This window comes from Portunus trituberculatus, chromosome 45 (genome assembly GCF_017591435.1).
Source record: "Portunus trituberculatus isolate SZX2019 chromosome 45, ASM1759143v1, whole genome shotgun sequence".
Taxonomy (NCBI): Eukaryota; Metazoa; Arthropoda; class Malacostraca; order Decapoda; family Portunidae; genus Portunus; species Portunus trituberculatus.
Genome location: NC_059299.1, coordinates 11,235,724 through 11,260,816, shown reverse-complemented (window position 1 = coordinate 11,260,816; position 25,093 = coordinate 11,235,724). Strand labels below are relative to the sequence as shown.

At 39.1% G+C, this 25,093-nt stretch overlaps 2 protein-coding genes across 4 annotated transcripts in view; one reads left to right on the top strand and one right to left on the bottom strand.

Moving 5' to 3' along the window:
* Positions 1-8,464, bottom strand: part of LOC123519398 (required for meiotic nuclear division protein 1 homolog) — a 22,350-nt gene extending 13,886 nt beyond the window's left edge. Inside the window, 4 exon segments of the mRNA XM_045280678.1 lie at positions 1,691-1,910; positions 3,320-3,488; positions 6,548-6,655; positions 8,392-8,464. Coding sequence (XP_045136613.1) covers positions 1,691-1,910; positions 3,320-3,488; positions 6,548-6,625 — 467 coding nt within the window. The 5' untranslated portion in view covers positions 6,626-6,655; positions 8,392-8,464.
* Positions 8,465-10,528: 2,064 nt separating this feature from the next.
* Positions 10,529-23,658, top strand: LOC123519505 (rhomboid-related protein 2-like). Of its 3 annotated transcripts, none has more exons than XM_045280854.1 (8): positions 10,529-10,563; positions 13,183-13,259; positions 13,511-13,678; positions 14,455-14,625; positions 15,483-15,625; positions 15,779-15,923; positions 16,416-16,595; positions 16,745-23,658. In XM_045280854.1, exons 2-8 carry the CDS (start codon positions 13,194-13,196, stop codon positions 16,994-16,996), a joined length of 1,125 nt encoding a protein of 374 aa, XP_045136789.1. In that variant the 5' UTR covers positions 10,529-10,563; positions 13,183-13,193; the 3' UTR covers positions 16,997-23,658. The 3 variants fall into 3 exon arrangements, with proteins under 3 accessions (XP_045136789.1, XP_045136791.1, XP_045136790.1); XM_045280856.1 differs by lacking the exon at positions 10,529-10,563 and adding an exon at positions 10,593-10,923; XM_045280855.1 differs by lacking the exon at positions 10,529-10,563 and adding an exon at positions 10,594-10,858.
* The last annotated feature ends 1,435 nt before the right edge of the window (positions 23,659-25,093 follow it).

Here is a 25,093-nt window from a genome sequence, read left to right as displayed (position 1 = left end):
GGAAGACTTCTTTGGAAACTAGAGAACATAGGAGGACTGCGTGGAACCTTGCTCGAATGGACAAGAGATTATTTGAAGGATAGAGAAATGAGAACTGTGATCAGAGATACATACTCATCTTGGAGTAAAGTAACTAGCGGGCTGCCACAAGGGTCAGTGTTAGCCCTCATTATGTTTCAAGTTTATGTAAACAACATTCACATTGGAGTAAACAGCTATATGAATTTATTCGCTTATGATGCAAAGTTGCTAAAAGTTATCAAAACCAGAGAGGACTGTATACTGCTACAGGAAGATTTGAATAAGATCTATGAATGGAGCAAGAAGTGGAAATTGGAGTTTAATGCCAAGAAATGTCACATAATGGAACTAGGAAAGAGTAAGAGAAGACCAGTATGGAACTATCTGATGGGAGAGGAGCAAATAACGAAGACTAAAGAGGAAAAAGATCTTGGAGTTAACATACAAGAAAATCTGAGCCCTGATAAACACATAAATAAGATATTTGGACTATCTTCTTGACTTCTCTACCATATAAAAAGAGGGCAGAGTGTCTCCAATGACTATGGACTTGACCCCAGCATGTTAACCACCACATCACTGGGAGTCTTTTTGATAAATGATGTCCTGCAGTACACTTTGCTCCTTAACCCGTTAAGTGTTATATTACTTTACATATACGGTACCCCCAGAGGTTACAAAAAATCATAATTTTTTTTCTTATCCCAAACAACCCCAAATCAACCAAGAAACACAATGAAAACCTTCAAATGGATTAGCGCGCCATTTTTAAATCCCCGCACTAGGCTGCCACATCGGGACTTTCTCACCCGCGCTGTTGCCACATCTGCTCTTTCACTTCTAATGCGCTTCATCCGCTGTCGATCAGCGTATTTTACATACAGCCGTTAGTTTATTCCGTAAAACTATATACATAAATTGAATAAACTCATTTTCAAAACAAAATCATCCATAAAACATAAATACACCCTTTGGTAATCTCTTGAACCGCACAGTGAAAATGCTTGCACTTGGTTACATTATTGATACACTAGTTTTTTTTCCTTGCACTATTTTTATTTACTTATTTCTAGTTGGTTCTTAGAACCGTAGCAGCGTGTGGTACTCTTCAAAACAGGGCTCCAGGCAGTGAGCAATGTCACATTCTCGGCAGTGATAGCGGGTGTCTCGCCGCTGTTGTTACCGCCGTGTTGTGTGTTTGCACACATAGCAAGCACATGCCAGACACTCCCAGGAAACCAATTACTGCCCATACAAGGCAAAAAAATTGGCGCAAAAACCTTACATTCGTAAAACATAAATTTACGTGAGAAACCTCTGGGCGTACCCAACGCAGGCACGTAAATTTACGTGAGAAACACCTAGTGGGTTAAAGCCTTATGCCATAACGTCACAATGTGCAATGATTCATAGGAATACAATCCAAATTTACAGTGTTGGTTTGCTGCATCTGGTCCACTTACAACAATCTATGCCAACATTAAACTGCAACATGTGATGCTTAATGGTTGGCCTCTCAAAAAAATAGCACCAGTCCAGGGCATTCATCTTTTGTCATTTGATCATATTGTGATAAGTTAGTGGATTCACTTTCTTTCAAATTTCCCCTTTCATTTGTTTATACACTCACTCTTTCAACAAAATAAAAGATAAAATCATTGGTACTCACGGCGTGTCATTGTAAATGTAAGTGATGCTCTCGCTCTCCTCCTTGACTGTCTTCTCGTCATGGCTGCCCTCCTGGTACTTCCTCAGAAAGCGCAGCACATTGTTTCGCTCCAGCTCCGCCACATTCCAGAACACCACAGCACCCGAGTGGAAGAAGAAGATCTCGCGTGGCTCACTCTCCAGGTGATAGGTGGCCATCACGTGCAGCACCTCATTTGTATCTGCAGGGAAGGGACGCGACTGTATTTGTACTTGCTTCCTTGAATCTATGTATGCATATCTTATTTCCCTTTTTTTAATCTTAAATAACTGTTTGTGTAATGATGGGAAGATTGCATCATAACATGTAACACTTCAAGCTTGCTGTCACCATTTGGAATACACTTTATAATGATGACAATATTTACTTGTAATCCACTCTCTCTCTCTCTCTCTCTCTCTCTCTCTCTCTCCCCATACATAGAAGAAAACAACATAAAATAAAAAATCTCAAAAATACAAAATACAGGCAACCCCCACTTAACCAAGGGGTTATGTTCGTAAAAAACATTCGTTGCGTGAATTTTCGTCAAGCAAACCAATTATAATGAGTTTGACCCCTGACTTGAACTTCCATTGAGAGTAAACAAAGTGAGAGTGCATCATAGTACAGTAAAAGGTTAATGAAAGCAAAAATTATGAAGTTAAACATTTAAGCAGTTTAATTTAAGACTAGGTCATTATAATGTACACTAATGTATGTATGTATGTAACTTTATAATGTTGATGATCTTAAATTTATGAAGGAAGGGAGAGTGGAGCGGAAAAGATGCTAGTCGGCAACATGTGGAATGTAAACAATGGGCACATCATTGTACCGCATACAAAACTTATCTACCACATTTCCACAAGGCTTTCCATTTTATCCATTGCAGAGTCACGAGTTCAGGTGGTTCTTTTAGCTTGCAAGGAAGATACGGTCTCACCAGCCTTCTTAATAGAGTCTGCTGACTTGAAAATAGTAGAGACAGTAGATGGAGTCAAGATGGTGGCGAACAATGCTATTAGTTTTCTCACCTCTCTCGTGTCTGTGAATAATATCCAGCTTCACTTAGAGAGTAAGAGACTTCCTGGTCTTCTTAGCATTGCTAGGTGACATTGCGGGGCTGCAGGGCATTTTGATGGCATGTTGAGCAAGGGAAGATGAGCTGCTGCTGGATGCTGTTATTGTTTTGAACTAATAAGAGCGGGGAAGGGTAGGGAGAGTGAGTGGTTTGTGTTTTGTCCATGAGAGGCGCTGGTGTATTCAAAAGCCCTGTTGGCTTGTGTGATATGGCAGGGCTTTCAAACTTGGAAAAAATTACCAGGATAAAATTTTGTTAAAGCGAGTTTAATGTTCATTATACGAGCAGATGGTAGTAAAAGGAAACGTTCGTTGTAGCGAAATTTCATTGTGTGAACGTTCGTTAACCAGGGGTTGTCTGTAACTTGCAACACAGCAGTAGGTTGAGTTGAGCAAGAACAAGTCTTTCTCTGTCTTCACAATACTACTTGTCATACACAGAGAAAACAAAAAACAAAACCTCCAATAATATAAAATAAATCACAGCACAGGCTGAGTTGACCAATAGTTAAGTCTGAGAACACTCACCAGGCAGTGTGTGTGGGTCAGGTGGGGTAATATCTGAGTGAGATGCCATGGAGCTGGAGGATGGATCTCTGAAGTCTGCAATACTGTAGAGACCCTGCTGTGTAAGCCCATCCCGCAGCTTCTCCAAGTCGTATTCATCTGCTGTGGCATAGGCTGTAACTTGCCACTCCTACCACACACCACCACCAAGGGAAGGAGACAGTCAGTGAGTTTCTTTTTTTTTTTCTTATGTAAGAGGGAAAAATCTGACCAAGGGCAACAAAAATGCTTAAACAAAAAGGCCGATTTATAAGCCAGTCCCCAAGCAAGTCCAAGAGAGTTAGCCAAAAGAATGGGATGTGTCTTGAAACCTCCCTCCTAAATTAATTTGGGCCATAGGAAGGTGGAAATAGAAGCAGGCAGGGAGTTCCAGAATTTACTAGAGAAAGGGATGAATGATTGAGAGTACTGGTTAACACTTGTATTAGAGAGGTGGACAGAGTAGGAATGAAAGAAAGAAGTTGCAGGTAGGACAGAGCTAAATAATGACTGAATAAGTGAAGAAAAGGGTGATATGGAAGGAAAATGCATGAAGGTTGGAGGTTAAATTAAGATGAAGATGGTAATGAATGAAGAAAGAAAAGGATGATATGGAAGAAGGATACAGTAAGATGATGATGGTACAAAATGAAGAAGATAAAAATGATAAGTAAGTATGCTAATGATAACATGAATTGTAATAAGGGTAGACGAAGAAGACTGTATGGGAGAGTATAAAGGTAAGAAATGTTGTGGGAAAGGAGACAAAGGAGGGAGCTAGCTGGGACAGAAGCAAAGGGAATCTTGTCTTGAGTGAGGAAGAAGGAATGTAGTAAAAATACATTATGGAGAGTGAAGGCATCAGAATGTTTAGAAGTATGTGTGTCTGTGCTTGTGTGTGCATGTAAAAGATACTATAATGTATAACAGTGCAAATTTTACAGTCAATAAGATGCCTACATAGATAAAACACAAAGAAAGGGAATGTCAGTGAATATATGACAGTGTGATGGAGGGATTACATGACAAGAATAAATCAAAACTTCCCATGTTTTGACTCAAATCTCATAAAAATAATAATAATGATTAAAAACCCTAATTTCATCCAATCAAATTTGTTGCTCAGTAAAAAATCTTATCTAAATTCATTCATCTGAAACAATTAGTGTAACACGGTGTTTGGTGGTGATCATCAAGCAAATTAACTTTATTTATATTGTTTCATATTGTAATTACTTAGTGTTAACTACTAGCTCATTTAGGTATAAGCAGAGTGAATGGAACACTCTGAATGGCAAACTGAAGCAATGTAGTTAATGCAGGGAGGTTAAGCCGACAGTCTGTCTATGGTACACCAGCTGTGAACGCCCTTTGGATTTATACCTGTGATTCTGTGATTGGTAAGTGTTTGCCTAATGTACTTGTAAGTTTTATTCAGGAAAGTGAAAGTGCTGCTATTAATGTTCTCTTATTACGCATTGTGTGTTAAGTATTAAGATATATCTTATGTATGCATTAATCCTTTTTTGTGAGTTTTTGTGTGACTTCTTGTTTGGTTGTGGTATAACCTCTGCATAGTGATTTGATAATTAATAGTTGCCATAATGCCTTCATGTGAAATTATTTGTGAATTGCTTAAACTTACAAACATTAGTTATGGTATTTGAATTAATTAAGGGTCCTTTTGCAGTTGGACCGTTCACTGCTATGTTCACTTCTACGTTCACCTTACATTCACCATATGGATAATGAAGTAAAGCACCATAAGAAAACTGAATGAGTGTCAATAACCTGGCGTACTAACACCTAGAACTAGATGATACCCTTGTCTAGCGCCCCAAAGTGGCCGTTATAATTAGTACAGACAATAAACATTAAATCTAGAAACACGGTATATAAGTAAAAAACTAGGCAAGCAATGAATCATGGAAGAAACACATTTTACAAAATTTGATACAAATAAAAAAATGTAACATATCAAAAGGGAAAAGATAAAACAATGATAGATATAAGTAAATACACATGACTATACAATAAGACCTGCAACAATGGAAATCTCTCTCTTTCTCTCTCTCTCTCTCTGGGAAGCTTGGGACTACAATATGTACACTATTATGTTCCACCACTCTAGTTCCTTATCACTGTCCTAACAAATACACTGTCTCCTTGATAAACACACCACCACAGCTGCAACACCAATGGCTCCAGCATCAAATGACCAACAATAATGTATGCACAATGGTCATATAGTCTCACTTTTCTCAACAACCCTCACACCACATCTTCTGCCTCCCTATCCACTGTCACTCACCCTCAGATAAACAAACACAAAGTACGAGTCACACAATCTCACTTAGATGTGCTGGTTATGAATATGTACAGCAAAATCTCTACTTCTTGTATGCATGTAACCAAATGACAAGGCAATGAATGTCTATGATTGTGTCTGAATATGTATGTATGTATGATGCCTTGTCTTGTCTTGCTTTCTCTATGATACACATATAAAAATGTTATAGAAATGATTACGTTCATAGTCTCACAATGAAGGAACACTAATATAACCAAGCTTGGTGTTGATGTAATTAAATTTGAATATAACAGAATCACACTCAAGAAAAATTAAATAGATACTAGGCTTCTTAAATATATATTAAAATAACATACAGAGCAAATCATTGACAGATGGAAGGAGTTGCCGAATAAATATAAAATGAGGAGAACATGTCAGAAGTGAGTGAATGATAAAATTAATTACTGGACACACACTGAGCAGATGACAGGTAGAGTGAGTCATGGAATGCAGAAGAGGGTTAGGTCATGAATATATAAAAACCCATTAGAAGTGAGTGAATGAGGAAAGTACTCATTAAATAAGTAGACACAGTGAATAGAACACTGAGGCAGCAATGACTAAATCTTGAAGAGGTGCCATATCAAGTAAGGCTATTCATTTATTATTGTTGCTGAATTAAGTCAACAAATATTACCACAGAGAAAAAAAAATATGATGGTAGAAATAACACACATACATAATTAGGGAAGCTGGGACAGAAAGAAAGAAAAAAAAGCAATGTTGAGAGAGAGAGAGAGAGAGAGAGAGAGAGAGAGAGAGAGAGAGAGAGAGAGAGAGAGAGAGAGAGAGAGAGAGAGAGAGAGAGAGAGAGAGAGAGAGAGAGAGAGAGAGAGAGAGAGAGTTGTCTCCCTTACACTGAGTGGTGGCCTGTGCACTGGCATCTCCGGGAGGGTAAAGTCTGGATCAAAGGTGAGGAATTTATGTCTGACCATGGGAGCGAAGCCAGCCACCTCCTCTCCCGCCTGCAACACAACAGACACCACCGTCACTCTCTCTCTCTCTCTCTCTCTCTCTCTTATCCTCTATACATACACACTTTCTCTCTATGCATACACACTGATGAACAATGACAAAGTTCCATGCACCTCTCTACACTTTACAACTTTCTTTAATTTCTATCCTTCCATTTCTCCTGTTCCTCTCTCTCTCTCTCTCTCTCTCTCTCTCTCTCTCTCTCTCTCTCTCATGCCAGTGAACAAGTTAGGCTTGACCAGCATTATAGTTTAACATAGTGCTCTGCCTTTATCCAGTTCACTAAAACACTCTAATGGAGAGGAGATGTAAGAGATGTAAATAGGTAAGTACATTTGAAGCAGGCACTGTCATGTGTATGCATGATTACTTCTTGCAGCTTCCCTTATTTACTTAAGTTTTTTTCTATCAGCATTTGAAGAAACAGAAGGAAGCATTGGAAGTTTGGGGAATGTGGAGGTCATACCAGTAATGACAGGTGTAAAGAAGGTAATGAGTTATTCACTGGTATAGTACCTTGTCTTGGACTTTGGTATCTTGGACTCTGGTTCATTAATTTTGCCATCTCAGGCCATGTGAACTATCGTCAGGAGACAACCACCTACTGACAGGCTGATGCAGTCCTATCTTCCTTTACAATGTGTGACATACTAGCCAAATTATTTACATCCATATGACAGGGCACCTTACAAATCAATAAAGAATTGGGAACAATGTAAAAATAATTTACTTGATGTGGTGTATTGAAGCAAGACAGGAACACATGGACCATTCAGAAAACTGGGAGCATAGTCAGAGAGCAGTGGTGCAGTGACCATGCTTGCACAGCCTCAGATGGGTGAATCACTGAGGAAGAGTCCCCATTGGGTAGTGAGGAAAACATGTATGGAAGGAAGAGCTGTTAAAAATTAAGTATTATTGTGGTGAGATGAAGAAGAATGGTTGAAAAAAAGTGGAGTACTGAAGAAACATGCGAAGGATAAAGGAGTGTCTGGGTGCCCTGAGATGACAAGAGTGTGGTGTTCTTTGGGCTAAATGTGATGAGCAAGGAAGAAGTTGGGAGAAATGTGACTGGCTTATTCTTAAGTCTTCTGATATGCAATGGACAAGGTGGCAATAGGCAAGACAAGATTAGGATGATAGTAGTTTCCACTCTTCCTCAGTATATTCTTAATACAAAAGCAGTTTTTTTCCCACAAAATTTTAAGTTCTTCCACATGAAAATAATGTACACAAATAAATGAAGTTACGGAGGACATGAGTGTACAGCTTAGTCCAGTCTTCCTGGAGAGCAATTTTATTTTGGTACATCTAGTTGGTGTGTGAATAAACAACATATTCTTTTCTGAAAGTCTAACCATCATATACTTGTAATAAATCATTTCAAAAAGATATTCTGAGGAAAGGGATGGATATCTTATGTGTAAGTGGAGAGGAAAGTCTACAAACACTCTATACAAGATAACTTATGTCAAAAGTAGAAAAGGTGGTATCACAAAGTTTCTTGACTATTTGCTTCACATTATATAACTACAGAAAATAAAGCATCATTTGTTTCATGACAAAAGTCTCTGACTATCTCACACACCAAGCCAGGCATACTCTCCATTACATCTTACAACCCGCAACTAAGGACAGCCTCAGAGACCAACAATAATAACTACATTCAGATATCTGGAAAGAAATGTAATAAAGAGTTAGAATACTGATTAAACTACTGCCTCACCTCTTCTAATTCCTCTTCAATCCTTTTCTTCTTCCTCTGGATTCTCTTCTTGACTTGCAGTGAGGAGATGCGGCCTTGCTTATACACTGCTGGTCAGAGTGGAAGGCACGAAAGGGACCATGACTTCCAATCTAACCAAATTTCATTCATACAGTGGGATTCACTGTATGTCGCTATCTGACAATTCTGCAGCTCTAGTAGTCAAAGTAGATGATATGTTTCCTTAGTTAATGTTCGCCTGTGGTTCGTGTGCTTGAATTTGAATTTTCTTTCACCCCCCCCTCACGGCCCCTTTCTGTGGATACGTGAGCTTACCATTGTGCTCTGTTACCACCTATTATGGGACCTAGGAAACTAATTAGTAAGGTCCAAACCTCAATCATTTGTGCATTAGTGAGGAAGAATAAGTCAAATCTAGAAATTGCCGTGAACACTGGCATAGCTCTCAGAACTGTTCAACGTTGGACCAAAATTCATCGTGAGGGAGGAAGAGACATTTCGCCACCATCTTACAAGCCTGAAGGGCGTAAGCGCAGTGTGAGCTAGATAACTCTGAACATTATTCGAATACAGCTAGAGGCCAACCCTCGCATACACAGCAAGGAACTTAAGGCCAGGAACCTCTTTACTGGCTGAGGTAAGTGAAAGGACTGTACGGAGATATGTGAAAGGCGACATGGGATACTGCAGTTGCCAGTTTCAAAATTTTGCATCACACATGGTCACCTTAATAGTAGGCTTGCATTTTGTGTCTCAGTAAAAAGATTGGGACTCAGGTAAATGGCATAGGGTATTTTGGTCAGTTGAGGCAAACTTTCAGGTTACAGACAACCAGAGAAACTGTGTGTACCGCAGACCCAGTAGTAACCGTTACGATCCACGCTACACAACACACACATTAAAACCCAGATTCTTTGATGATTGTTTTTCTTACTATGGTTTTGGAAAATTAGTGTTTTTGCCTAAGAATGTTTGTATGAACCAAAATAACTACTCTGAGCTAATTCTAGATGAGTTAGATGAGTGTATGGAAAAGTGCAATGCCGATACATTCATCCAAGATGGTGCACCGTACCATACAGCAAAGTTAATTGTTGACTGGTTTGATTTCTGCAATGTTAGCCTTTTAAAACCTTGGCCCGCAAATTTGCCATACCTTAACCCTATAGAAAATCTCAGGGCATACATAAAACTGAAGCTAAAGGAGAGAGATACCTCCTCCCTCCCACGCCTCCAAGCCACTATTCAGGACATATGGGACAATATTGATGCTCAGTATCTCCACCACCTGGGTGATTCACTTCACAAGAGACTCGAAAAGGTCAAGAAGGCACAAGGGCATCCTATCAATTACTAGTTTAGGTTAGTACCCTCATTGAAACATATTTTCTGTGTCATTAATCTCCTTATATGGACGTTGACAGCTGCCCTCACACCGGCAGAACGGGCCTTCATCTGGCTCACCTTTTGTATGGTATCCGTGCCTTGTCTCTCTACCTGCACGCCTGCCACGCCTCACGGCCTCACCCACTGTTCTCCACACAACTTCAGGCGGTCCAAGGATATAGTCAAATGCTGGTTAAAGGCCATAAATGCCCAGTTACACCAAACCCTCAGAGATCCAAATCTGATGTAAACATTGCAAATTATCTACAAGGATCGACATCTCCGAGTTTGATGCAGAAGTCTTAAATTTCTACATTAATCTTGCTAAAATATGTATAGCAACTTGATTATTTGTATTTTTTTTATATAAATATATTAAGTTTTAATAATATTGTAAAAAAAATGATAAAAAAATTATCAACAAATTTATGTACCTAAGTAGATAAACAGAATTATCATTAAATTCATATATATGTGAATGACTAAAAGATTGCTCCAAATCAACAAGAAAAAATATCAATGTGAAATGCTTCATAATTCATTAGCCCCGCGATCCCTGTAATCAAGATGTACTATAGTTTAAAATGAAAAGACACAATACTTTCGCTCAATAATGTAATAGCTTACTGTGGAAAGACAAACAATCAAAATAACCCCAAAATACCAATAGAATAATATAATTTCTCAGAGAAAAATGCAAAAAAAAAAAAAAAAAAAAAACGAGGAATGTCAACAATCTATTAGCCCGGCGCCCACTGTTGACAGGGAGAGGTGTGACCCACAAAGGTGCGAAGTTACCTGTGTTGTTGTTATTCATGTCATAGTAACCCTTCCCTTAACATTGAAAGTACCAGTGCATGGGAACCAAGTCTATAGTAGTATGCCCTTAAGAAAACGTGACAGGGGAAGCGGGAAAGCCAAGAGAGGAGTGGTGATAGCAAGAGATATGTCAGGCAGCTAATCTAGGAAGTGACTCATATCCTCATGTTGTGCCTTCCTGTCTTATAATCGGTGTTTGTGTCACTTATCCGACGTCACACTACGGGAAAAGGCATCACAGTGGCACCTTTACGTGGTGGAGGTGAGGAACTGAAGCTAGGACAGGTGTGGCAGGTGACAGATGAAGTGGACGAGCGGGATGGATAGGTAAAAAAAAAAGAAAGACTTGTGGATGTAGGTATAAGAAAAATTGACTATTGAGGATGTAAAGGTGAAGTGGATAGGTCTTGGTGGTTGAATAAAAAAAAAATTGTAGGTGTAGTGGAGTAATGGGATGTACAGTGGTTATGGGTAGATGGAATGAACGATCAGGGTGGATAGTAAAAAAAAAAGATAATAAAAAACTGACTTGTGGATGTACAGGTGAAGTGGATTGGTCTTGGTAGTTGAATGAAAAAAAAAAAAAAAGTGTACAGGTGTAATGGAATGAATGTACAGTGGTGATAGTACAAGTGAAATGGACGAGTAGGATGGATAGTTAAAAAGAGAAAAACAATAAATTAATAATGAAAAATGAAAATTATTGTGGATGTGCAGGTGAAATGGATGTGATGGTAGTTAAAAAGAAAGCATGCAGGTGAAATGGATGAGCAGAGTGGATAGGTAAGTTTAAAAGGACTATTGTAGATGTAAAAGTGAAGTGGATAGGTAATGGTGGTTGAAAAGAAAGCATACAGGTGTAATGGAATGATGTAATGTATGAGTAATGGTACAAGTGAAATGGACAAATAGGGTGGGTAGCTGGTGGATAGGTTGAAAATGGATTATTGTGGATGTATAGGTGAAGTGGATATGTGATGGTGGTTGAAAAAAAGTATAGGTTTAATGGGATGTATGAGGTAATGGATAGGTGGAATGGACACATTTGGTTGGGTGTGGGTAGTGACAGGTGGATGATGGATATGATGTGTGGATGCAGTATGCCAATATACAATCCATATCTCTTCAAAAACTAGTTTAATGGAAAATAATCAAGTTTGAGGATACAAAAAATTGATGGAAAGAATAAAAATGAACCATGAATTAATGATGACATTTAAATCTTTAATTGTAGGGAAGTTTCAAGTAGTGTCCTTAACATGTTTGTTCTTACCACCTGATTTTTATCACAAATTTTTGATTGACTTGGCTTACAGATTCATAATAGAAGTGGAATTTAAACATACAACACAAATATATCTAGAATCAACATTACTAAGTTGTAAAAAAGCTCTTAACATGAATACAGGAAATGCTCTGATAAGTGGATGCTATGCTTATATCAAGGAGAGGAAATAAGTATCTGATTGTGAGGGAAGTGTCGCTAATCAAGGCTCAAGGACGCCTCTTACCAGATTTTACTGCTCCGTGTTGATAATTAATTCCAGAGTGTACTTACTGTGATGTTTTGCATGTGCATGGCTAGAAAGTATTGTATATTATTGTTTTTCTCATATAGATTAGATGCAAGGGTGCTCTTCATTTCACTTACATAGCTGTCCTTCACCTGGTAATCAATGCAACTCCCTGTCTGCTTATGTAGTTTTATCTACTTATGACCTGAACTCATTTTAGAGGGAGGTTTCAAGACATTTATCCCATTCTTTTGGCTAACTCTCGTCTCTTCGGGGACTGGCATGTAAGTGTCTTTTTTTTTTTTATAATTTTTGTTGCTTGTGGCCAGTTTTTATATAAATAGAGATAAAAAAAAAGAATTCCATAGAAGGGTTACCATGGTAGGAAAGTATTTTTCTCTAACTCTTATAGGCATAGTGGACTTGTAGCTTTCTGTTGTGCAGATTTGCTGGTTGGAACGTACTCTTTTCTCCACACAATCAACAGTGTGTCCAAGATTTTACATGTTTAATAATATTGCTTTGTTGCCTTCTGTAGCATAGCCTGGCTATCTTTGGTGCTACCAGTCATCTGTTTTATTGTTCAATTCAGGTAAAAGTTTGGTAGCAATGTTATTTTTTTCTTTTAACAGTTTGTAGCTTTGGAGTTAGCTATGGGGCAAGTTGAGGCTTTGCTGTTGTAAAGGTAATCCAACTGCATGTCAAATGGAAAAGATAAAAGGAAATGGTTTATAAATAAAAAACCTAAAAAATGGAGTTCCCATGAAAAATTTGTGAAATATTTACATTGTTTGGACCAGTGATGGTTGCTTTGAGTGAAGCTACATAGCAATACATCAATCTTTAGTGTGAGAACCATACTGAATTCAGAAAATAGGCCTTTTCAGGAACTTTCCAGATTTATTTATTGTCAGTGATGCATATTTGTCATATATAACTAACACTCAAAGAGGAACATGGCAGCAAAACTGGAATTACAAACATAGAATGACACATATATAATGCAACATTGTATAATGGTGGTGATGGGTGAGAGATTAAGAGGAGGGAGTGACAAGGTGTGTGTTTGCAGGGGCAGCAGTCATGTCTCGGTCAGGGAGGAGCAGTGGGAAGTATGATCCGATCAACTGGCATGAAATATTTCAAAGGGTAAGTCAGAGAGAGAGAGAGAGAGAGAGGGCAATTGTAGCAGTATAGTATAAATTCATCTGTAATAAAGTGAAGAAAACACGCAAATATCAACTAATATTCAAACTGTACCTAAATAGAATCAACCAGATAAATATAAATGAAATTCTCATCAATGCATGTTAATAAATGGATAGACTGATGAATATGTGAATTAGACACAGGATCAAATAAGCACATCAGCATTAGTGTTCTGGTGCTTGGCCTTTCAGATTGACCAGGATGGCGATGGGTTCATCTTACGATCTGAGCTGCGACGGTACCTCCTCGCCACACCGGTCAGCGAGGTGCCACTCTCTGATGACATGGTGGACGCGATGCTCTACCACGTCGACTACAACAACGATGGATTCATCAACCTGCAGGAGTTTTATGGACTGGTTAGTGTCCCTTGGTATCTCTTCCTTCTTTCTCAAGGCTTGAATATCCTTTTCCCTCCTCACTATAAATGCTGTATCTCTTTTTGTATTTGTTCAGTTTCATTTTTGAGTTTTTATTATTATTATTACTTGTTTCATATTCCATGGTAAGTAACTGTTATTTCTTCATCTTTGGAAATGTTTTTTTTTTTTGATACATTTAATTACTATTGATGGCTTCATATAGTTACTTCCTTCACTTTTTTCTTTATAGCTGTTTAATTTTTCTTCTCTGGTGTGCATTTTAACTCTCTTTCTCTTTCCATGCTATTCTTGAATCTTGCTTCATGCTGATTTATTCCACCTTTATTCTTTCCTTCCATCTTATCTTTGTTGGAAGGAAGTTAGGTATCAGAGAGATGCTTTCTAGGAAAACAGATAAAATGTGCTTCAAAGTTTGCATGTTTATTTTCCACAACATCATATCTCTTCCTCGGAAAAAAAAAAAGAAATGTGGAAGCACATCCTATCTGATAGTTGTATCCTTTTCCTATCCCAGTCATTGTCTGCTCATTACATTGAGCCTCAGTCTTTTATATTGATGTCTTTCTGTCATATTACTTCCTAATCCTTCATACTCCCATCTATCCCTCATATACTGTCCATAACCATATAACTACCTCTCCTTATCCTTAATTCTCCTTCCTTATCCCTCATACACCATCCCCAGTCTCCCTACCCCTCCTTACCCTCCACACTCCTTCCATGTACCTCACCCCGTGATTGCCTCCCCACAGGTCAACGTACCAGTGGACACCAAGACCAGGTCAGTGCTACAGCGAACTCTGGTGGCCACTGCCTTCTCCATGGCCCCACGCTCCCAGGTGTCTCATGGAGATCGTCTGTACATAGCTGAATACTCCTGCTGCCCACCTCCTCTTCTTGTACCCCTTCTATGTACTGCTGAGGTAAGTGTTGAGTTAACTGAGATGGAGGGAATAACTGGTAGTCAGTGATAAAGATTAGCAGGAACTAAGGAAGGAGTGGGCAGAGTAGGGATAATGTGAGAGGAATGTATAGAATAGGTATTGAGAGGAGAAGCAGGAGTAGCAGGAACAGAGAATGGGGTGAGTATGGAGTATGTGAGATGAATGTATAAGAGGTATTAAGAGGAAGTGATGAAAAGGGAAAGTTGCAAGAATTTGAAAGGAAAGAAAGTAAGAGCAAGGGATGGTGCAAGAGGAACCTATGAGAAATACTGATGGGAATTAAAGAAAGGAGGGATTGAAGGATGGTGGAAGGAAGTAGATGTGGAAATGTATAGCAGGAGATACAAACATTGCATGAGAAGAGAGTTCTGATGATTTGTTGGAGATGAAGGAGGAAAGAGTGTATGATGCGGGACGGAAGATAGGAATGTGGGTTGATAGTGATTAGGTTATGGTACCACCACAGCTGTCACATGGTGAGAAAGAAGTTAGGGGCACTTGTGAAGGAGAGAGAGAGAGAGAGAGAGAGAAGTTAGGAGCACTTGTGAAGTATATATATATATATATATATATATATATATATATATATTGATTGATTGATTGATTGATTGATTGATTGATTGATTGGTGAGGTGGATAGTAAAGTGCTGATAGCTATGAATTTACTGTAATGTATGGAATGATCACTTGAAGGGTTTTCCTTTACCCATAAAAATGAGATGGAAACATTTCTCCTCTGTTAATGCACAAAATACTCCTTACTATATGAAGAAAATGTAAAGCAATGCATGTTACTCACAACTACAACTGACAGTCCCTCACCTGCTGTGCCACAGGTTGGGGTGTTTGTTTACTATGCTGTGACTATGGGTGATGTGGGGCCCTACTCCCCTGTCCCTTGGTCCTCCCCACTCATTTATGACCCACGGAGGCGCATGGAAGCCTGGCGCTTCATCTCCTACATGTTCCTTCATGCTGGGTGAGTGTGTGCAGTTGCCTCCTGTCTGCTGAATGAATCAATGTGGAAATTTTAATATTTACTCAAGACTGGCAAGAAATTTGGTGTGATCCTGGTTTTATTCTTTATGCTTTTGTCTCTGTCTCCACCACCCAATATTGCTGCCACCCACAGATACATCCACCTGCTGTCCAATGTGATGGTGGCACTATTTGTGGGCATTCCCCTGGAGATGGTACACAGGTGGTGGCGGCTGCTGCTCCTCTATGTGGCCGGGGTGCTGGCTGGCTCCCTGGCTGCCTCCATGTTTGATCCCAAGGTGAGTGAGTACCTCCTTTTGTGTCTCGCTTCATTTGTTTTACTTCCTATTTCTCCATCTTGTAATCACACCTGATTTTCTTTTCTTCTCTTCAGTATTAGACACACTTGCTGCCTGTATATGCTTTGTCATTTCCACACACACACAATTTTTACATGACATTAACATACAGCATTTGGAGAATCCTCTGAATGTAAAATTTTCTTGCATGTATTTTTACTATTAAAAGAATCAAATAAATTTTGATTTTCAGATTGGAAAAGGCTTAGAAAAGTATGAGTTAGGACAGTGTTAGCATGAAAGCCTTGTTGAGAATTATCTCACTTAATAAACTGGAAAAAACACTTAAGAATCACTAGTTTTTCTATATGATAGGGCTCTCAGCTTTTATGTCTGAAAAATAAGTTACAAATTATTCTTTCCAGTCACAAAAACAAAAAGGAGAATCAACTCAACTCTCAACATGTCCTTCTCTCCCTCTTTCCCTCACAGTCCTTCCTGGTAGGTGCGTCAGGCGGCTGCTACGCCCTCATTGCTGCCCACCTGGCCAACATCATCATCAACTGGGGTGAGATGCCTTTCAATTGGATGAGGCTTCTGGTCATCCTGGCCCTCATGGCCACAGACATTGGGGTCTTTGCCTTTGCAACTGTTACCCAATCCACTTCCAGGGTAAGCAAAGATTTGACTGTATCTGTTTGTAAATATAATGAAAGTTTCTTCTTTGTTAGAATGTTATTAGCACTGCATTATGAAGCAGATACTCAGAACACATGAACCAAATGCTCATGAGTTGTGCTTCATTGATCTTCCATTTGTAGGTGAGCTACATGGCACATCTAGCTGGATTTGTGGCTGGACTCCTGCTGGGAATGGTGACCCTAAGAAACCTGAAGGAGCACCGCTGGGAGATTGCGCTCAAATGGACAGGCCTTGCAGTGTTCCTAGCCCTCATTGCTGCTGCAGTGGTGATACAGGTAGCCTATCCAGACCTGGTTGGCCTTTATCCACCCATGCCAGAGAAAGGTCTGTCAAGCAAGCTGCTGGATGGTGGGGCTGAAGTCTCAGTGTAGACTTGAGAATTTTTTTTTTTTTTTTTCAAGGCTAATATGGAAGTTTTTGGGGTTTTCAAGGAAAACTTAGATAGATGTTTGGGCTAGGTCCTAAAAGTGGAAGTAGCTTAAGTTTGGACAGTTTGTACAATAGATGCCAGCACAAGGAGCAAAGTTGTGAAGGTTTGCTTAATATGTACTATTAAGGAACCTGCCAGATAAGATACAAACTTGGGAGCAAACTGTCCAGGGTCATCAAGCACATATATTACAGTCTAGTTTTGTAGCACATCTGGCATTTTGCCTGACCTGAGACTTGTATGGTACCAGGTTTATTTTCTTCTCTGTGTTCTATGAGTGCCTTAAAACATTAGTGATTTTTGAACTGAAATGTGTTTTGTAGTGAAGGTTGTGGGAAAAGTCTTGCTTAATTTTTGTGCACTCATTCTTTCCAGATGTGACAGTAGTGGGTGTCATTAGGCTTGGACTTTCATCAATACTGTTGTAGAGGGCATTGTTATAGCATGTTATGGGACATGATGAATCTCATGCTTGTCTCTCTAATGGTCTGTGGAAAGCTTTGGTTTCTCCCTGCTCTGTTTGATATGGAGTGGGTCATGACTTTGAATCTCGCATTAATCTGATTGCTTTATTCAAATTAGTATCTTATTAGCGTTTAATTTATGTGGCCTAAGTCATGAAGCTGTCAGATGTTTTCATGGAGTACCATTAGTAGTGAGAACAACTAATATAGTTCTTAGGTTCATGGAGGAATATTAACTTAAATACATATACCTGGCATCTGTTCTCTAGAGAGCTAATAATTGTACTAGATAAAGATTTGGTTGTGTTGGGAAGCAAGGTTTTATGTTAAGCAGTACCAGGTAATGGATTTATGCCTCCCACCTTATTTTCAATCTTCTTTGGAAATGCAGTTCTTTATTGATCCAGGATTTAGAATCTGAATGATTTTTTTAGATATGTGATGCAAAGGGAAATGGTTGGTGAATTCTCCGTGTTACGAGTCAGCCACATGTAGGCTGTTCGGTTACATTACAGAATCATCAAGAGGAAAAAAAAATGAAGTGGATAACTGAAAAGATCTATGATCATAAAACAAATATGAACTGCTTTAACAGACCACATTGTCCTTACAGATGGGGACTGTTTCCTCTACTGTACCACCAGATTGTTTGTTCTTGTTCTGCTACCTGGTGTCAGTGTATCAGGAAATTTGATATCCACGATAGTTTTGTTTGTCTTTTATGGCACAAAATTTATTGTAAATAATGAGTTCATAATTAGTACTATACTCATGGACTGTAAACTCAAGGATTGTAATTCATATTAATGACTGATGGTTGTTTTTCTGCAACAGTGTTATCAAAACAGATAAAAAGTAGGTAGTTTACTTATATCTGTACCACTCTAGCTAAACATTTCATTCCAACTTTCAGTTTTCAGGTATCTAGCATTTTTGTTCCTTTTTTATAATTCTTTCATCTTTGTATTAGATATTATCTTAGCTGCACCTTTCCATGTGATATTTGCACATCAGGAGACACTCTTTATGTGCAATCTTTGAAGGATAAGCAGAGACAAGCCAACCCAAGCAGTGAGCAGCAGGCTGTTGGCTCCTGCTTACTGATAGTGTGCATCAGACACCTTGCTTCCCAGGTGGCCTACACACACAGATCTGACTACAACGTGCACAGCAGCTGCATGTACTCTAATATTCATAGTATTTTTATAGCGTGTATAACATTTACATAACACAAACTGCTTTATCTTCAGCACATAAATCTCAGTGTATAATGCTCATTGCATGCAGAGTCTTTTTGGAGACAGAAGGGTTTGGATCACCTTAACATTTCCATTCTGTGTACTTTGTCTTTCCAATACTACATATTGTACAATCACAGCACAAAATTTATGGACACAAATATCAGCACAAGAATGCAAAGGAGTCTTCCAATTTTGTTCTAAATGTGCATTTTTGTAATTCCCTGTCATTGCAGAAAGGCAAAAGTGTAACTCTGCAATCTGCATGGTATTGGTATCCACCTGCTGATGTATTTATTAATGGAATTGGTGGGAGAGCAATATGATTATATTGTTGCAAAACAAATAACTTCTGCGTGCATCCACTTGGTCGGACACTGCCTGTCTGACACACACTGTTGCCACATATCATAAGGTGAAGAAGATTCAGGAGTATTGAAATGAGAGGTGAGATGGTGACAAACAGTAATTGTACCACGTAAAGTTGTATACCGTACTTGCTGTTCTGTTCGCCAGGCAAACCCCAGGAGACAATGTTTAAAGTGGATGTTTGCTGGCAATACATAGGTTTTTAAGTCAGTGTTAGGCTCACTTCGCACGAATGGTTTTTAGCTGCACGATCTGAATCGCATGGTTTAAAAATCAGTTTAGTTCATTGGGGTCTTTTTCACACATAGCTCAATTCCTGTGTGGCACTGATTTACCAGCCGAGCAGTCCCCCCCCCCCCCCCGCATCATTTGTTTTCCGTCTCGAGCAAATCAGCAACCTGAAAAGAATTCTATACACTGCTCAGTATTGCCACCTCTTGAAAAACAGACACTAAAATTACTCTACATTTGCCCTCAGTGCCCTATGAAAATGTTCATATACTCCATAGTAAACCATCCAAAATTTTACAATTACCATATGTTTTACTTAGATTTTGTAAAGTTAACCTACTACCCTACAGAGCAGGATTTTTTTTTATTAAAACACATGTATCTTATGCACAGGTTGATTGCCCTACGTTTTACAATATAGGCACTGATGCAGATGAACCATGCGGGAAAAAAACTTATGCGAAGAAAGTAGACACCTACACACTTGGTCATATTACCTTGCTGGTAAAACTGTTTGTAAGAAGTGAGACTTAGTTTGGGCTCCTAAGACAGATACCCAGCATCCAGTGTAGACAGTGTCTGAGGTTCAAACACTACAAACATGAGCAGTGTCTATTACACTCTCTGCTGCTCTGTTCTGGTTCCTCTGGCCAACTGGTAATAGAGGGTGTTTGATGGACAATGTTTGACCATGTGGATGCACCCTAAGATAGACATCAGTGGAAATTTGTAGCTATGTATTTGGTGATTAGAATAGTCTTTCAGGATGTAGTGAGTGTCATAGGGATAAATTAGCGAGTACACCAGGGTCTCTTAACATGTGAAGTTATGTTCTCCAAAACCTCACACCACTAAATATTAATTATGAAACTATTAGCAATAATGGTACACTAAAGTAGCATCAGAAGATAATGATAATCTTATATTACAACAGTTGAAAAGACAATGTTATAATAAGAAGTGCAAAATTTCACTCACTATGATTGTTTGTGTGAAGACTTGGAGAGATGAGTAGTCTGAAAGGCTGGCTGAGAATGCAGTGAGGCAGGAGTGCAGAAACCTAAACTTTTTGTGACAGAAGATGCAGTGAGGCTGCTGTGAAGTTGCAGCTGGAACAGAGCTGCACTTTTAATGGAGTCTTCTGGAGTGGAGAAAATGTTACAAATAGTGATCTAGAGAACATGCCTACCACCATTTTGTTTAAGGGCATAGACCTTGTAGGGTGCCAAAGCAGTTTAAAGTGCAAGTTTCATGCTCTGCTGCCTTCTGACCTCAGCACCAATACTACTGTCTCTCATTGCCTTCCACACAACTCACCTCAAGGGATAATTTTTCAGCATAGGTACAGGGAATATCTATCACAGGTGGTGACAACTATACAAATCAACACAATACAGTATTCTGACCCTGGTGTAGAGGCTGTAAAAAGTACAAGTGGTGGGGCAAATAATTAATACTGTAATCTTTCATGTTCTTTATATCTTGTTTATTCTAGATATTGAAACAGTTTAATGTATCAGGGTTTTGATGTATTCATGTAGAGCTTAGTTCATGTAGTTGTGTTGTATTTGTTAGTTTTGGATATTTGCTTGTATGGCTCTGTCTACCTCTATTTGTCTGTCTGTCCATTGTCCCACTCTCTCTCTCTCTCTCTCTCTCTCTCTCTCTCTCTCTCTCTCTCTCTCTCATTAACAGGCAATAACATTTACCAACTGGTACCTATATTTATATTTAAGTATATTTAGATATCAAAATTATATTTCATGTGCAGCCATATCTTAGTAATATATGTATCTTGTACATGCATAGTTAGATGTTTTATTAACTTAGATGCTTTTTAATTTTTATACTGGATTTATACTTTATGATATATCATTATATATAAAATATATAAAATCCCCACAGAGTCAGTGAGGAGATAGGTGAAAATAAAGATCTGTGCAAATACTTTCCTTTCTCTCCTGATCCTGCATAATTACTTTTATGATAGGATTTTAAGAGACAAGGAAGACGAAGCCTGAACTTGAGTTTATGATCCTTGGTTGAGTTGTGGATATCTTTCTGTACCTGTCAGCATCACCTGACTGGCTGTGATTCTCATTAGGTAATTCTTTTTATGGAGGGTACTGTTATATGTTGGGGGGGTGATTGGAGTGCATGCGTCTAGGCTAAGCTAGTCTTAAGCCCCTTACAGCCTCTGCCTCCTAACTGCTTGCATGCTACCTTCCCGCGGTCCCCCCTGTTTCCACAGAATGCATGCAAGTGACCGAGTGGTCTGACGGTATATTCAGACTCCCTCCCCCTGCTGCCTTGTAGGGTACGCCTTTTTAGGCAAAGGCTAGGAGAAGGAAAACTTCAAATCCAAATCCCCTGCTGCCTTGTAGGGTGTGCCTCTTCAGGCAAAGGCTAGGAGAAGGAAGACTCCAAAATCAAACCAACAAGACCCCAACGATGGAGCTATCCAGCGCCGGCGGAAGAAGGCAGTGCCTGGCGGGCAGGCGACAAGGCGGGCCTTGACACATCAAGAACTCGGCAGCCCGATGCAACCAACATCGGAGAAGCTGCCTGTCTCATCTGTCTTGAGCCGCGGTGGAAACGATGTGGGCCAAGTGTGTGTGCGTGGCCGTCGCGCAGCCACGACCATCCAAAACAATATACTCAGCGACTGGCATTCTGTCGTTTCCTCCACCTCTCTTTATCAGGAGACGTTTGACTAACGACAGGACCCAGTACTCGGACACGAGTGGGAGCCGACTATATATATATATATATGTAAGAGTAGCAATGGGAAGCATGGTGTCCCAGATGGTGGTATGTTGTGGTTTTAACATGTTAAAACTTCATTAATTAATTCAGCTAGTCCTTGTAACACAGCAGTGACAACTTCTCTACCTGGATGTGTAATCAAAATGTCAGGTATTCCATGCTTACATATCACTTAATAGAATTTTTTTTTTTTTTATTAATTCATTTATTTTTATTTTTTTTATGGTAAGGCCTATAGCACCTGTAGGCACACCTGAAGAGTATTGGGAAGCACTGCTCAGCTTCCGCCCATTAGTGGCGCAGGCAATTTTATTTATAGTGGTACCCATATTAGGGCCCATATCACCACCCAAGCTCATCTTGGGTGTAACCACCTAGAACCTGGGTATCATGGTGACATGTAGGTAATTTTAAATCACTCGACAAATGGCAAAGTGTTTTAAGGCTGTACGTGGTGGGATTCGAACCTACGCGTGGACGTCTGCCCAATCCCATGCTCACCACCTTATCCACTGTGCCACCCCCTCTTCTGGTAACCTCTGTAGCTGTCATAGTCCTAGGTAGCTCTGCAACTAAATAATACCTAGTAAGGACATCAATAACAAGACAGTACTTACATCCTTTTCCTTCTTCATCCTTCTTTACTATTGGTACTAAGGAACAATGGAAGAATGATCTAGAAGCCCTGGTAATACTTGGTCTCTCCAGGACTTTAATTTGTTCTGCCTACTCTTTCATGAAGCTAGCTGGTATGGGGGATAGGGAAGAGAGGAATAAGATAAAGACATTTTTATTGTTATGTTAGTAGAAGACGAGTCATGTGTAAAGCACTGAGAAATGTAATACTTTGGCGTGTTGCTTTGGGTGTTGTTGACATGTGATAGCTTGAGATTCAAGCTTGTTTAGATATTCTAATAAGAATTTTGTCTGATATTGTCCAAGGTTGATAAACATTTAATAACCATGTATATATACTGGAGGAAACCTACTCTAAATAAGAGGCTTCAAGTCACACAAGCTTTTTAATGACTTCACATTACGCCATACAATAGCTGAGACATTGTACAGTGTGAGCATCCCTAGGACCAGCTCTAATTTGACACATGAATTAGTGATATGTGGATGTCAGTACATGTACTGCCCAACTTATTAATCAATTTGCACTGATTTACAGGGCATTTTAAAGGTAGGATGAGATGGTTAACAGCTGGGTAACCTACATTCTAACTTAACCCCTCTGTAATCCAGCAAAGTCACAAATGTCACCCAACAGATTCCAATGATACCAAATTAGTGATGGGCAACCAATACTAAATTGCAGTGAACATTACTTTTTACCAAGCAGAATAAACCTTTTAACCTGCTTTTCTACATGATTGGCTACAACACAATGATTTACTGTCATTATGAAATTATTGTATCTTTTTTTCATTCTGTGAAGATGTAATATTTAATTTCTTGAGAGAGATTCAGGTGCAGACAAAAGCTATGTTATGAGCTTTAAATGTGTATCTAAAAATAAATACAGGGTGTAACATGAGTTTCTGTGGATATTGCCAGAGGTTATTCTAAGTCAAAAATGTTCTATGCACATATACATTTTCAAGTGTTGTTTAGCCAGTGCTGAGAAACTTAAGTGTGACCAGACAACAGTTGGTGCAGGCAGATACGCCATGCATGGTCTAGAAACACTATCCACACTTCACATTACCTAAGTTATGAAATACAATTAAATTTTCTTATGTATTAGGGGAAAATTGGCCTTGGCCAATAAAATTTATTAAATAAAAAGGCCCACTGAGATACCAGTCCCTGAACAGAGTCAAAAGAGTTAGCCAAAGAATGGGATAAATGTCTTGAAACCTCCTTAAATGAGTTCAGGTCATAGGTATATAGAAATACAGATGCAGATAGGATGTTTCAGAGTTTACCAGAGAAAGTCATGAATGATTGAGAGTATTAGTTAACTCTTGTGTTAGAGAGGTGCACAGAATAGAGGTGAGGAAAAATTCTTGTGCAGCAAGGCCACGAGAGGAGGGGAAGCATGCAGTTAGTAAAATCAAAAGAGCAGTTGGTACAAAAAATAGACAGAAAATAATGAGAGATACAACACTGCAGTGGTGGGAGAGAGAAAGATGACAATCAGTCAGAGAAAAGAGTTGATAAGATGAAAAGATTTTGATTCCATCCTATCTAAGAGAATAACATCCAAACATGTGAAAAATATTCCATACATGAGCAAATAAGGCCACTGTACAGAGTTAGCAGTATGGGGTGGGGTAGGGTGGGGGCAGGCTGGCAACTCAGAATGCCTAATTTTACAGAACATATTTTAGCTAGAGAAAGGATTCAATTTAGATTATATGTAAAGGACAGAATGAGGATATTAAGTGTAAAAGAGGGAGACAGTTAGTGTCATTGAAGAAGAGGGAATAGTTGTCTGGAAGGTTGTTGAGCTGATAGAAGGAAGAATCAAGTTTTGAAGCACTGAACAATATATGCGAAGTTTTATCTGCCCCAGTCAGAAATTATAGAGAGATCTGAAGTCAGGCATATTCATTGTTATTATCTTGGTAGGAAATGCATGTGACTGACTAACAATAAAATCAAAGTTCATTGGTTTTAGTTCTGGTATCCACCACATCAGATGCTCTCCAGAACGTCAGCTAGGCGAACCCAACTCCCCACTGTGGCATTCCAACCACAGCAGTAACCTCCCAGTAAACAGCTTAAGCTCACAAGCCTGAACAAGACTTGATCTGTCATCTTAGCAAAGCCAGGCCAGTGTGTTACCACTGTACTAGCCAGAGACTAACTGATTTGTTGCTAGCCTTGCATCCATATCATTATGTGTAATGTTTATCAACATTTCACCTGTTCCTTGCTCTCACTTGCCTCATCATAGGATACTATAAACCTCCAAAACTTGCAGAAGTCATAATTGAACACATTCACGATTTCATCAGGGCT